This window comes from Sinocyclocheilus anshuiensis, unplaced genomic scaffold (assembly GCF_001515605.1).
Source record: "Sinocyclocheilus anshuiensis isolate Anshui unplaced genomic scaffold, SAMN03320099.WGS_v1.1 scaffold300, whole genome shotgun sequence".
Lineage (NCBI taxonomy): Eukaryota > Metazoa > Chordata > Actinopteri > Cypriniformes > Cyprinidae > Sinocyclocheilus > Sinocyclocheilus anshuiensis.
Window position 1 is genome coordinate 334507 of NW_015557379.1, and position 15500 is coordinate 350006.

The following is a 15500-nucleotide window of genomic DNA, read 5'->3' on the forward strand; positions in this document are numbered from 1 at the left end:
CTTTGTAACTTTGCAGATATTGTTTATGCTCAAACAGCAACATTACACACTAACTAACGTTAAAAAAGAGAAATTGCAATGAACCACCCCTTTAACAAAACAATTTTATTATTTTTGTGTATTTTATTTTAATATTTGTTTTTTTTATTATTTATTGTATTTTTATTTTATCTTATTTTAATAATTTAATGTATTTTTTTATATAAATAAATTAAAATATCTAAGTTAAAATAATAATTTAAAACATTTAAATTCAATGTAAATATTTTTACATTTTATTTCATTTGATTATTTTTTCATTTATGTTTTTATTTTATTATTTTATTATTTAATTTTTAATATTGTAGAATTTTGTTATATTTAATTTTATTTGCTACAGATTCAACAACACAGACATGAATACATTTTTATTTATCATTTATTTATTTTTACGTTGTCAGCTCTCAACAGTACTGTATACTGTAGACCATTCGTTTAGATTTTTCATTTATTTATGGTGCTATTGAGCTTTACTTGTGTCTTTATTAAAATAAATCCGCAAGATTGGTTTAGTTGGCAGTGCATGACTTGTTTTACTGCGAAACCTTATAGCTCATGCAGTTTAACAGTTTGATTGATGGGTAACTAGTAGGTCCAGATGGAATCCACTGGCTTTTGTGCTGAAAAATGCCTTAAATGGAGCTGAGAGTGATACACTGATATTGCTAGCTGAAAGCATAATCAAATTAGCTAAAATATTTAATAAATGAACTACGTGGCATTCCGAAATCTGAGGATGATTTATTAATGATTTGGTCTGTGTGGATGTTAATATTGGCATTTCTGATTAATTGATGTGATTTTCTCTCTCACCTGGATCGTATGCAGAGACTGTCTGGGCGAAGCATCAACCCCACCCTCCAAATGTTCGGCCAGTCGATTTCCGGCAATGTGGACATGGATGGAAACGGATATCCAGGTTTGGCTTTGCTTTAGACACTTGGCTAGTTCTGCTCGAATGAACACTGAGAATGTTCCGAATTAACTAGATCAAAACCGACCACATTCAGTGAGAAACCGCGACCGGTGCCAGACCAATTACATTGGCCTTCTGCGATAGCCGTGTAAAGATGGGAAACATATAACGTTTTTACCGACCTCCAGTGAGTTTATTCCATTCTGGAAATTAAAAGTAAGTATTAAAAGTTAATGTGTAACTTATGACACGAGTGATTCGTCACAACATGTGATCCGATGTGACTGGACTTATGATGTGAAAGCTGCTGTGAAGATGTTTTTTTTTCTTGTGTAAGAGAGATTAATTATATGATGGAGAACGTTCCATTGTGCGCTAATCCAGGGAATGCAGATTGAGTGTTTGCTTAATTTTCCTAACCGTTCTTTGATGCGTTCGGTCTGCTCTGATTTCATAGTTCTGTGGCCAGCAAGCATTTTGTTTACAGCATTCCACAGTGGACACACCAATTAAACAAAGACGAGAGAAAATCAAACAAAGGAAGCTTCATCTTTTATTAAAAAAGAAATGCTTGATCTATTTCATGTATAGCAGCTTGCATGTACAATTTTTTTATATAATTAGTGGTCATAATGATTTGTACACAAACCTATGTAATGTTCTGGTGACCAGTCATATCCCTGCGCTTTCTGATTTTTTTTTTTATTGTATTAATAATTAATTATATACTATTGCAAGGTTTTAAAATTTAGAATTTATAGATTATTTTGAAAATTGTATATTTGTAGTTTTCATTTAAATTTTAGTTTGTTATAGTTCATTTTGTTGTTTTTTTTGGCATACATTTGAACATATTTAAATTAATAATAAAAGTTACGCCTTCTTTCTTTGCGTGAACATTTGGGCGGCGTTATGCAAATCTTCCCACATAGCGACGTAGATATGTGGGGGCGTGTTAGAACGAGGTAGGTTTTAGGTAGGTGTGGCTGACTGAACTTTTATAAAGAATATCTCTTTGGATTTGAGACTTTAGTCTTTGCAACTTTACAGATCTTCTTTATGCACCAAGAGCTTGTAACACTCCAAAGAGAAAGGAAAAATTGAAATCGCATCATATGACCCCTTTAATTAATTGATATTATTAAATATTTCTGTATAGCTTATTAATTTTTATGTTAGTTTTAGGTTTAGTATTATAGTCCTTAAACTTATTTATTTCAGTTAGTTGCAAAGGCAAAATTCTTAGAACGTTTTTTCAGCTTTATCTAAATGACTGATCTCCAGTAGTTTTAATTTTAGTTAAACATGACAACACCGAATTCTACCTTAACGTCTTTGTACTTTGTCAGCCCATAAATAGCATTTTAAAGGTATATATTAGAATTAAAGCTACAAGTTTTGCACATCTTTTCTAACAGCATATCATCACAGAGTGCATGAAATCATTCCTGGCCTTCCGTAATTTTTTGTTTTTCCCATATCAGATGTGACGATAGGGGCGTTCATGGCTGACAGAGTGGTTTTGTTAAGGTAAGTTGTGCACTTCTGAGCCAGCAAAAGCTTGTATTTACATAAATTCCTCATTAGTGTTCTCTGATGATCATCCATTCAGATGTAGCTTTGACCTTATTTGCTGTTGCTTGTGACAGATCCAGGCCGGTGATCTCTGTAGACGTCGCCATCTTTCTGCCCGTCTCGATAAACATCACAGTACCGCAGTGTCACGAGGTCCCTCAGCATCTCAACTGCTTCAACGTCACCGTCTGCATGAGCTTTCGAGGAAAACATGTACCCGGCCACATAGGTGAGTCTCTGTGGAATTATTATTATTATGTTTTTTTTGTTTTGGGGCATTTTATTTTGTTTTATTTTTTATATATGAAGTTCAGTTTAATAATTTATTATTCTTTATTTTTATTTATTTGATTATACTTTCTTAATTTTATTTTTTATTTTATTATAATTTATTTTGTATTATTAACTATTTTATTATTTTTAATATTATTATTATTATTTCTATTTATTTTAGTATTATTTATTTTATTATCTTTTATTAATTTTATTTTTATTATTTTACATTTTATTTAATCGTTTATATTTTATTGTTTGATATTTTGTTTTTTTATTTGTCTGAAATGTTATTTTACGTGGCCCCAGAAATGTTCTTGTACTGTTTTCTCTCATTTTGACTTTGACAGTGAGAACTTAACGTCTTACTTGACTTTGTTTTTAAATCCCAGAATTTGCCCCGGAATGCTTCTGATGGTGAGCGTTGAAACAGCCGTTTTGAAGAGATGTTTACACATTGTTGTCTTACTGAAATGTGGGTTTCTGTTTTTCTCCTCAGAGTTGCTGTACAATCTAACTGCAGATTCAGATAAGAGACACAGAGGTTTGCCGCCGCGGGTGTATTTTGGAAATGGTGGAGAGCAGACAGGTGCTGTAAGTCAGCGTTTCATCCTGGAGATCAACCGACCGCAGTGCCATCAGTACACGTCCTTTGTGAGGGTGAGTTTTCTTCTGATATCCCAGAACTTCATGCTCCAAAGGTTCAGGCTTCAGGGATTTGTCCTTTAAAGTCAACATGAAAAGAAAATGTACCCTGTTTACTGCCCTAATACGTGTTCCTGGTCTATTCATGTTATCCCAAAGAATAAAGTTATAGTAATCTTTCATAAAACGTTAATAACCAATAACAGTAACACCTACCGGCATCATATTTGCTGAATGGAATGGAATGCTTGTTTCTTACTAATTTTGGGATGCTGATTCCAAAATAGTTATTGTTTTGTCTTAGTACATCACACTTTCTCACAAAATATCGCATTTTTGTTTTTGACAACCTTGGCTTTGGCTTGCATTATCCCTTAATCTGCAGAAAAACTGACACAGAGACATGATTCCCATCTTCCTCTGAGCCAGTTTACTACTGTTTGTTCAATTCTCAGCTGATTTTCACATATATTGATAATTCAGAATACATGATTTTATGCCTAATCACAGTTTCCACTTTTTTCACTCCTTTGCAGATTGCAATTGAAATCATAAATTTTGAATACCGGAACTTTTGACATTTGTCTGCTTTTGTTATTTTGAAAAGTGCATTTTAGCTGATACAATATATAATTGGAAAAATCTTTATTTTATTTTGTGAAAAACTAAGTTACGGGATATTTTTGAATTCAGCATAATTGAATGAGATAATATTAAAGTTTTTTTTTTTTTTAATTCTCAAGGTGCAGGGCTGTATAATCATATAGCTGTTAAGTAGATTTTTAGGCCACAATTTTAAATTAAGCAGCCTTCCTAGAAACTTAACCAATAGTTAAGTCTTTAAAAAATGTTAATGAAGTATTTTTATTTTTTTTTATTATTCATTCATTCATTTTTCAGATTAATGTTGTTGTAGAAAAATGTTGCATGTAATGCCCACTTTAAAAAAATCTTTAAAAAATTAAAACATTTTAACCAAGTTCAATGTTAATGCATTCATTCATTTTTTATATTTTATTTTATTCTATCTTATTTTATTTTATTATGCATTCATACATTTTTCAGATTAATTCTAATGAAGTGAAATTTGCCTTGTAACACCTACTTTCAAAAATGCATTCAATTCCTGATGGAATAAAATCCCAGCCTACTTTGTTTTTTTCGTAGATTATACCATTTCATTGGGAAATATGTCATATTACGAAAGTAACTGGGTTGTGAATGCCATTTCATGTTGACTTAACTGTGGCTTGTTGTCATAGAGGTCTCAGTCTGGATGTATCAGCATCACAGAATTCCTGCTGGTCCATGTGATGTTGTTTGCACTTGTCCTCGACTGACCCGCTGTCTTTTCTCTCCCATGACCTGTGCTGCAAACAGCCCTGCACTGGAGGTCAAGCAAAATTTATTGCTGAACTTTATTTTACTCCATCAACATGCACCAAATAAGTCCATGTGCATTTTTCTGCAATTGCTTTGAAATAGTAGTTTTTATTTGTTGCTGTTTGGAAAAGGACTCTTGTGCTGTATTCTGAAGCCATACCAAACTGTGCTGCTGTTTACTGCAGTCTTGCCCTCAAAGAACGTCAGACATATGCATGTGTTTGGTGCCGAGGCTAAAGCTCTGATTGAGTCATGTGGGAGCTCAAAAGAGAAGTTCACCTATAATAAAGACCTGTAATAAAGTCTCATCATCAGGTGACAAACAACTACCTTTGAAAAGCGTGCTCTTAATGAAAGACCTTGTTTCGCGACTCTGCTGAGACAGTCGTCATTGTGGCCGCACAGCTGGGCTCTTGTTGTCTGTCTGCTGGTAATAGTCTGCCATCCCGGCGTTCGGTCAGCATCAATATCCTCAGGGCGACGTGGAGCTTGAGCTCTAACAAGGAGGCCCACACAGAGCCTGTAAATTTCACTGGCGCTGCTTTATGAGCCTCTGCAGGCCACTTCTCCATAGGAAGGGTTCGCCCCATACCATGCTCCCGTTTCTGCTTTATACGGAACGCATGACACATATGCATTAACCAACAACATACAACCAGTGACAATACAGTGCAGGGTTTGCTGACCTGGTCTTCTTGCGTTTACTCAAGCACATTCACACATGGTTTCCTTTTGCAGATTTAAGACTGATGAGGGTCATTCTACAAAACTGTGTGCCTTTTGTCTTCCTTCATTAACGTGCATAAAAATTACTTTAAAACTGAATGGCCAACACTTTATTTATGTGTATTTTGATATATATATATTTATCATTTTAAATGACTTTTTTAGCACTACGTCTTATATTTTGTTAGGTTTGTCAGTAGCATGTATTGTCATGACCTTAAGCCTTTAAAAATAACCTTTTTCACTTAAAGTCACCTTTTTTATACAATGACCCTTAAATGTCCTGCTTGAACTTTAAACCAATGAATGTATCTATGCTGCAGCGAAGTGGAGACGTAATGCATCTTAATATTTCATCTTGTTTGTAGTCACTGCTTATTGTGTTTGTACATTCTATCAAACACCCTACAATCACTTTCTCAAGCCCTAATGCTGCTTGTTTATTGCCGCTTTTTCATATGGTCTATGAGTCAGTGTAGTTTATTTGACATTTGTGTTTTGAAGCAACTGTGTTGGACAGGGAATCACAAATACAGGTATACAGTGGGTACGGAAAGTATTCAGACCCCCTTCAATTTTTCACTCTTTGTTATATTGCAGCCATTATGGAGGGCCACTGTGCTCTTAGGAACCTTAAGTGCAGCAGAATTTTTTTTGTAACCTTGGCCAGATCTGTGCCTTGCCACAATTCTGTCTCTGAGCTCTTCAGGCAGTTCCTTTGACCTCATGATTCTCATTTGCTCTGACATGCACTGTGAGCTGTAAGGTCTTATATAGACAGGTGTGTGGCTTTCCTAATCAAGTCCAATCAGTATAATCAAACACAGCTGGACTCAAATGAAGGTGTAGAACCATCTCAAGGATGATCAGAAGAAATGGACAGCACCTGAGTTAAATATATGAGTGTCACAGCAAAGGGTCTGAATACTTAGGACCATGTGATATTTCAGTTTTTCTTTTTTAATAAATCTGCAAAAATGTCAACAATTCTGTGTTTTTCTGTCAATATGGGGTGCTGTGTGTACATTAATGAGGAAAAAAAATTAACTTAAATGATTTTAGCAAATGGCTGCAATATAACAAAGAGTGAAAAATTGAAGGGGGTCTGAATACTTTCCGTACCCACTGTATATGTTTTAATGGCTGCTTAATGTGTGAGAATTTGAACTTCTTGTCAAAAGGTTGTCCTCGTGTTCTGGGTGGGCAGGCGGATCTCACTGGGTGATCCTTAATGGATCAAGCAGCATAAACAGCCTTCGTCTGAAGTAAAGACACTCATTTATCTGGAAGGCCACACTTGTCTCGGTAGATTTGACGTGAATCCTGTCTGTCAGTGGAGAAACTGCTGTACCTCTCTGAAATGACAGTCTGAATGTCCCACATCGAAGGGTTTACACGTGTTTCCATCCAGGTTGAGTCTTTATTAGCTCCATGTGGAGAAAACGGCTGTCTTCTCTGTAATCCTCTGGCATAGACATTTTTTAGTGGTGCTTTGGTGTGTTTTTCATCCTACGCCACTTCAACGCTGCATTTTGTTTGTGCAAACATCTCTCACGTTTTCTTCAGAACATGTAAATCTAATCTGATGTTGAATTTGTGCTGCTAATTATAGTATGCATTTGATTATATTTCTAAGTACACAGTATGCATAGCAATGGTGTGATCATAGCAAACACTTTCAGCTTAGTCTGAAGTTAATTGACCTTGTTAGCGCAGTTTAGAATTAACCTGTGAGCCGTATGTAAGTGAGAATTGCGCTGGATTCTTTGTGCGTTTGTGAGAAGTGTTTGCATTAGCAGGGCTGCTCTGTTTAAAGTTTGCGTAAGAAAAGTATCTCTGTCTGTGACGTGTTTTAAGATTGTTTAAACTGATCGTGCCAGGCATGGCTTTACTGCGGTTTTATTATGGATATTGTCAAGCTGCTTTTATACTGTATGCACTGGGTGATATAGCAGCTCATAGTTTCACTAGTGTTCAAAAGTTTGGGGTCTATAAGGTTTTTAAGACTTAAGGAGAACAGTCTCTTTTTCTCATCAAGGTTGCATTTATTTGAACAAAAACAGTAATATTTTGAAATAACTGTTTTCTATTGTAATATACTGTATTGTATTGTGTTATTTTATTCCTGTGATTTATTCCATCATTAGTCCAGTCTTCAATGTCATTATTTGTCTTCAGTGGATTATTTGATGAATAGAAGTGAACATCATTTATTTAAAATAGAAATTTTTTGTAACATTATAAATGTATTTACTGTCACGTTTCATAAACCTTTGTTGAATAAAATATTAATTTCTCAAAAAAGAAATCTTACTGACCCCAAACCTTTCAATTATATTTTATATACAACTAACTTGCTCACTGTTTTGGGTGACAGTCATTGCTTGTTAGATACTTATTATATAGAAATTATTTAAAAATAAAAATAAATAAATAAATAAAAATTGTGACTTTTTACTCACAATTTGGACTGCAAGGAATAAAAGCCTTAATTGTGAGATAAAACAGTCATCATTGTTATTATTATTATTATTTTTTAATTGTAAAAAGCCATAATTGTGAGACAAAAACTCAGAATTGCAAGATAAAGTCACAATTCTGAGAAGAAAAGTCTGAATTGTGACATTATGCAAATACCTTTGTGTTTTGTTTTTATTCCATTTCATTCCAAAATGCAGTCTTATTCCAAAATTGCAAACTCCGAATTTCGAGAAAGTCTGAAAAAGTTGCAATTAGCCCGTTTTTATGTTTCTATCCTACGGCAGAAACGGTCTTCCACACTATTACGAATTCCCATACCAGCTAGTTATAAAGTATAAGCCTTGTATCGGTTTGTCAAACAACACTCAAATATGTTTCGAAACACGAGTGTGTTTGTTCAGTCGGCGAGCTCAAAGCAGCACAAATCCCCCGTCATCAAGCGTGATTTGGCTGCAATCGCGAGGGCCGGTCTGCACGGCTATCCTCTCATTTATCCGGGTGTTAGCATCTCCCCGCATGAAGCCAGGACCCCCACTCACTAGCTGAGGTATGCTAATGGAAAGCAGCTGGCTCTCCGGAGGGAACCTTCACTAGCACTACAGTAATGTCACAGTGGTCCGCGAGCTGCCGTGGTGTCAACTGGAGCTCTTTCTCTGGCCCCCCGCTGACATTGAGCTGAACACGTTCAGAGTCACTATAGTCCACTATATTTAGTCACGCAGACATTGCAGGAGAATGTTTAGATGGACCTTTGTCTTGATTTATGAGAGATTTGCATACACTGTTTTATTTTGTTAACCTTGACGTTTTTTTGTTTTATTATGTGTAATTTCTATAAATATTAACATGTATATTATATATTTGATTCCACAATAGTAGACTTGGTTAAAGAAACTTGATGAATTATATCTAAGGCTAGCTTCAAAGTGGCCAAATAGATATCTGTCGAACTGTATTATAGAGTTGTGTTTATCTTTATTCTGTTATATCTCCAAACAGACACAGTCAGTGAGACGGCCTGCAGCGCTTCCTGTTTAAGAAGGATCATTGCAGCACAATCCAGAATGAGATGTGATTTAATCAGATGATGTTGCGTACATTTAATTGAACTTATTCTGCTTTTCCAAAGGTTGCTGTGGTTGGTTTGACACAAGCCTTCCTGTGCACAGCGAGGTTAGAAAACTTTGTAAAACCCCTGCATCATGCCAAAAGAAACAAGCATCTACAAGGGCTTCTCAAAATCTAGTAAATAGTCTAGTTATTATTTCCCCCCGCTGGAATAGGAGGCATTACGTAAAATTCTTGTTGATCATTTTAAACATGTTTCTATTGGCACGACTTTCATACCAGGCTGCCAGATGTTCTTTCTTTGGCTATGTTTAGCTAGATAAACTGCATATGTGTTGCACTTGCACCTGAGAGCAGGAAGGTTTTTTCAACATTTTCTGATCATGATGGATGTCGGAGTTTGTGGATGATGTTGTCGGGAAAAACTTTTAGAGCTGAGTGGAAGATTCGGCTGGATTCATGGCTTACCATTGCCACCCTCATGCTAACCATTCACTTCATCATCTCATGTCATTTTCACAATCCGTGATTCATGTTTTTATGTGTGTTTTCTTCTTGGCACTCCATGCACGTTGGGTCGAAAAACTGCTTGGGTGGATTTTCCGTATCGCATGTACAGGGATGAGTGTTGAAGCGAGTCAGGCCAGGTTTAAATGTCCATGCTGAAGGATGAGGCATTAGAGACTTCAACACTCAAATGAACAGAACCAGATGCAAGGGACAAATCTAATTCCTGTGTTATTGTGGCGGCCACACACACTGTTTTCACTAGTAAAAGGGAAATGGCAGAGTGTTTTCTGGACAGTTCACCCTGAATCCTAACGCAATAAATCAGCCTGAACACAGAAATCATTGTAGACTCAGCTTTAAAAAGAGTATTTTGTATGCATGCAATATATGATATAAATGATATATTCTATTATGTATTGTAATATTTAAATTATTTTATAATGTACATAATATAAAATAAAATATATTTAAAAAGCAATATTTATATATATATATATATATATATATATTTTACAATAACAAGATAAAAATGTAAACTTTTTTTAAATAATCTCAGTTATATTATATATAATATTATAATATACATAATATAAAATAAACAAAATACAGTTATTAATAAGTGTATTAAAATAGAAAATAATTATTTTAAATGAATATATTTCAAAATATTACTATTTTTAATCAAATAAATGCAGTATTGATGAGCATAAGGGAATTCTTTATATTATATATATGAAATAGATTAGATTAGATTACAATATATTGTACTAAATATGAAATTTTGTACATTAGATCCTGATTGTGATGTCATTTTATTTTATATGAATGATGATTGTCAACATTGATTCAGTTTTTTCCTCATAACAAGTCTATATAAATAGCTTTGCATCATTTATGCATTTACATTCCAATATCTTGTGTACTAATCGGAGGTTAGTTTGTGCATACTGTACATGTGCCGTAGATGTCACTCGCTCAGCGATACCGAACACATTAGTCATTGTCCCTCGTGAGATAGGACTGGGATTTGTAGTAGTGGAGAAGCTAAAGACTTATGACACATGCCTCTGCTAGTTCTGTTTACCATGTTTACATAAACACCTCAAATCCTGCAGGCTCTACTGATGTGTGTGGGACACTGAGGGAGCCAGTGAGGATTGTAATCAAACGCAGCCCATTTGAAAATGTTCCGCTCCTGCTCAGTATACAACTCTGACACAGTTAAGCTCTCAACACTCAAACACTCAACAGTTTCGTCTGTACTCGCATGCTGAGTTACATAAACTGCCTGCAATGTTGTGGCCCAAACCGAGCTGTCTGTCTGTCTACTGCCTACATGATATGCACTACCAAGTTTGGGGTCAGTAAGATTTCTTATGTTTTTAAAGAAGTCTCTTCTGCTCTTCTAGACTCTTTCAGTCATTTTGGATGACTTTCTTTCCAATCTAATGTTGGCCTAAATTAGGCATCTTAGAAGGCAGTAATTTTAGAGCTGTATTCAAACATCTGCAATACCATGAAATGCTGTCCAGGTAGGCTGCTTACGGCGTTTTAGAACAGAGTGAAGTGTCACACAACACTGATTCTATTTCTCAAACGCACACATTCTGTGTCAGATCGTGCAGTGCTTATTTGATGGTATTCATAGCACTGACCCAGTGAGAGCAGAGGACTAGGCTGTCTGCCACACGACCGGCTTTGTGTTGCCACATATAACATAACGCTGCAATTCCTCCAGTGCCATTCCACAGGCTTCATTTACGCCCGGCCAAGAAAGCTGATACAATGAATCCACACGGCAGGAAGGTAATAATATAAATATCATAATATATAATAAAACATATTTTAAATATAAAATGGGCCACAGAGAAAGGGTTTAGTTGTACACCAGAAACTATGTCTCGAGCAACATTTACATTATGAGACATTGTACTGTTACTTTTGATTTTCCGTTTCCTAAAGCATGATTTTGGAGGGTCTTATTTATATGGTCTAATGACATGCTGTTATGTGCCTGGTGTTTAACACCTGACTTCTCTCCAGTGAATGTTAAACAACAGTCACACCAGTGACTCACTCGATCTCATGCACACCCTGGTTGTTGTTGGAATTGTATGTGTTTTTCTATTGGAGTGCAGGGGTGGACTACCTTCGGTGCAGAGGCTCAAACATATACACATATAGCAGTTTATTTTACGTCTCTCAGCCTACGCGCTGTAGATTTGGAGATTGTATCCAGGCTGCAGTGATCAGAACAATAGACCCAGAATAACTGCACTGTTTTATGAGGCCTGATCTCATCAGACACAGGAAGCATCTGTCGCTGAGCGTTGAGGATGAGCTGATGTTCACAGAGCTGCTTCAGCACGATCATACAGAGAGATAAAGCTCTCTGGATCTTTCTGGATCAGCAGAAAGACTGTCTGCTGTTGAACAACAAACATTCCGTTTAATCTATGAACAACTGAATTTACGTATTGAAATTTCAGATCATATCACAAGGCTCAAAAATAAGGATTTGCTAAAAATATAATATTCATTGATCTTTACATTCATTTTTTATGTCTTCTAGATTTAACTATTTGATCTTCTGTGATGTATTTTATTAAATATATTATAAATAGAATATTGAATAGATATAGATAGATACATAAAATAAATTCTTTACAAATGTTTTGTTCACGTATTATATAGAATTATATATTATATATGTATATATGTACAGTATATGTTAAGTATAAATCCCGTATCCCACAATGCAGTGCGCTCAACTTGACCTTCCTTTTCTGTCTTCTATCTTTTTTTTCTTGCTTTTTTCCTTTTACTTTTCTTTCTTGCTTTTTTTTTTTTTTTTTTACATCTGCTTCTTTACTTATTATTATTTGGATAACCAAGAGTTAATTTTCCTAACAATATTGTATCAAAAATACAATTTCCTAGTTTCCTACAAATGGTTAATCATTTCCTAGATCACTAGATTTCACTTATCATCACATGACAACAGTGTTCATTACTGTTTTTTTTATGTTTTATAGCTGCATAACATAAATGATTTTGCATGTTATTTTATTAAGATAGAATCTAAGGTTTTATTAAAAATGGAATATTTAGATACATTATTCAACATATATAGCAGCTGGAAGTGCATTCCTCAACATAAGGAAACTCCTCTAACCTCTTTTCTTGTTGTCGTTCCTGTATTTTTCTTAATAGAACTGAAAGCAAACATCCAACAGCGGAAGCAGAAATTATTTTAGTCTCCTGTCAGTTTTGATAAATGCATTATAGATCTAAAGCCGCACGGATATGATCTGATGCCTTTCAAAATGACTGAACGTTGTGAAAACAGAAGGTCAGCTTCTTAAAATACGTGATTTTTATGCTTGGTCTCACTTTGTGTAAGATCTTATAATGTTCTTGAACTGGTTTTAAGGTGATGGAAGCCATATCCCCTCCAGCATCCATAACATCCATAACTCACATTACAACTCCATAAAAGGAACTAATCCCAATCCTCCAGTGCTTCCCGGGTGCACAGTGCTTTTGGGACCTTTACAGGAGTGCCCCGTTTTCAGCCTGATAAGGTGACGGCTTGAACAGCTTGGAATTCTGGGAATGAGTAGCAGGAGTGAAGGATTTTCTTGGCTCTCCCTACACTTACCCTTGACATGACCCACCTGCTCACTTAGTGGGTAAAACCTAAGGGCATATCAGTTATTCCAGGCATTTATGTCCACAGATAGCAGCAGAGAAGACGTATAAAGCCATGGAAATATTACTGTACATGTCAAGGCCAAAGGGATTGAGTTCTGTTGCTCTTCCAAATGAAATGGATGTCCTGCTAAATACCGGTGTATTTTTGCACAGTGGAAAGATTTCCAGGCAGTTTAATTTTTGGTGAAGTGTTAAGAGAGTGTGTGTATCTTGGCCTGATTTCTCCGTAAGCATTTGATGAATGCTTTGTTCTCATTCTAATAACAAGTCTTTTTTTTGCCTTCACACAAAACCTGTCAAGAGCATGTGCAGTTCACATTTCGCCACCAAATCAAGAGGAAAACATATAAAATATAATATTTTGCATATAAATGAGGTTTTTTTTTTTAGATAATGAAGGTTTTTTTTTTCATTGTGACATTTTTTCCCCTGATAATTAAACACATTTTCCCATAAAATGCTTCCCAGTGTTTACTTTTGAGTTTTTTTCTTTTGTAATTCCTATTGTATTTAAATTGGCTTAAAAATGTAGACCGTACAACTTATTTATTTAATTATTTATTATTATTTATTTTTAATAATTGTTTTATATATATATATATATATATATACATTTCTAAATTTCAAGAGTTTGTCAAAGGGGAGGGTTAACTGGCATTTTAGCATGCTTTTTTTAATTACTGATCATGCTAAATTAAGTTCACATCCCTAAAAATCTGGGACCGGATTCATGAAACATTCTTAAGAAATTTCTTCTTAATTGCCATTTTCTTCTTATTTTTTAACTTAAGAAAAAAGTTACGAATATTTTGTATTCCCAAAAATTCTTGTTAAGAATATTCTTATCTTTTTTCTTAAGATTGTTCTTAAGACAAAACTTAAGAAGAATTCAAATTCTTAAAAAGAATCTTCTTAAAAATCATCGTAAATAACTTCTTAAATTTAGGACAGCCCCAGACTTGTCTTAAATCCCAAACAGTAAGAATAAGCTGATACAATGAATCCACACGGCAGGAAGGTAATCATATCCAGCTGTCTCCCATTAAACACGCTCACGACTCCAGCACCTATTTATAAAACACGGTGACAGAAAAATACTAAAATGCAAGAAACCCACAATACCGACAATAAATGTCGTGGAAAGAACTCGGAAACAGTCAAAATGGCAGAAAACTTCATATGAAGTAGCAAAGTGTCTGTTTAGTTGCTTGCTGAATCCAGGGAAAGTAGACAACATGGTGCTTAATCTAATACTTGGATAAAAACCCCAGCTTCAAAAGTATTATATTATATCTGGAATGTAAATGCATGTAATAAATGATGTTAAGCTATTCATACAGACTTGCTGTAGAGAACATCCTGAGGTACTCCTGACAGTCATCATATATATATATATATTTAGTAAATTTAATTTACAAAATGTAGTATTAATATAATACAATATTTAATATAAATAATATATATTTCATAATTGTGTTTTGTTTTTTAATACTTTTATTATATTTGAGTGTCTAAAATAGTTTGAAAATGCCATGATATCAATATCATTATATTTGATAAAACATAATTATATAATTATATATATATATATATATATATATATATATATATATATATATATACAAGATATATGGGATGTGCACGAGTTTTCTGAAGTGACAGCGATGATTCGGTCATGATTAGCCTATGTGTGACGCTACTTTTTGCTGACTTCAAAACTCAGTAGCATCTCTACAAAAACGAGTCAGATAGGGAGCTTTAATTGGACGCTTTTAATTTTAGCCTATAAATACGACATATGAATGCGCCGATGCACAGGACGCGTTTGCTGTAGCAGAGTAGACACACATACCGGAAGCGTTGACTCGGATGAGAGAGCAAAACACAGCATAAAAATGAATGAAACAGATCGCTGCAGCTTGAGACAGGCAGTAACCGTTCAAAAACACGCCGCATTAAACACGTGAAGCTGAGCGCCAGTCAAAGCCGCGACGAAAATAGTGTGCGTGCTTATTATGATTATTAGAGTAATCTTCAGGAAGCGCAAAAAGACAATAAAGTGTGAGTTTATCAGTGCGTCATGCATTCACTCAGATAAAGACTGTCATTTTCTTCTTAAAGTCCCCCGGTAGTCAAATATTTTATCCCTTAAAACATATCTTTGATCATC

The 15500-nt window shown here is 34.7% G+C and overlaps 1 protein-coding gene across 1 annotated transcript in view; it reads left to right on the forward strand.

The window, feature by feature from the left end:
* Positions 1 to 15500, forward strand: part of LOC107679186 (integrin alpha-9-like) — a 101244-nt gene that overhangs the window by 39108 nt on the left and 46636 nt on the right. The window contains exons 12-15 of the mRNA XM_016474694.1: positions 868 to 958; positions 2440 to 2485; positions 2605 to 2759; positions 3303 to 3463. Coding sequence (XP_016330180.1) covers positions 868 to 958; positions 2440 to 2485; positions 2605 to 2759; positions 3303 to 3463 — 453 coding nt within the window. The remainder of the gene's footprint in view (positions 1 to 867; positions 959 to 2439; positions 2486 to 2604; positions 2760 to 3302; positions 3464 to 15500) is intronic.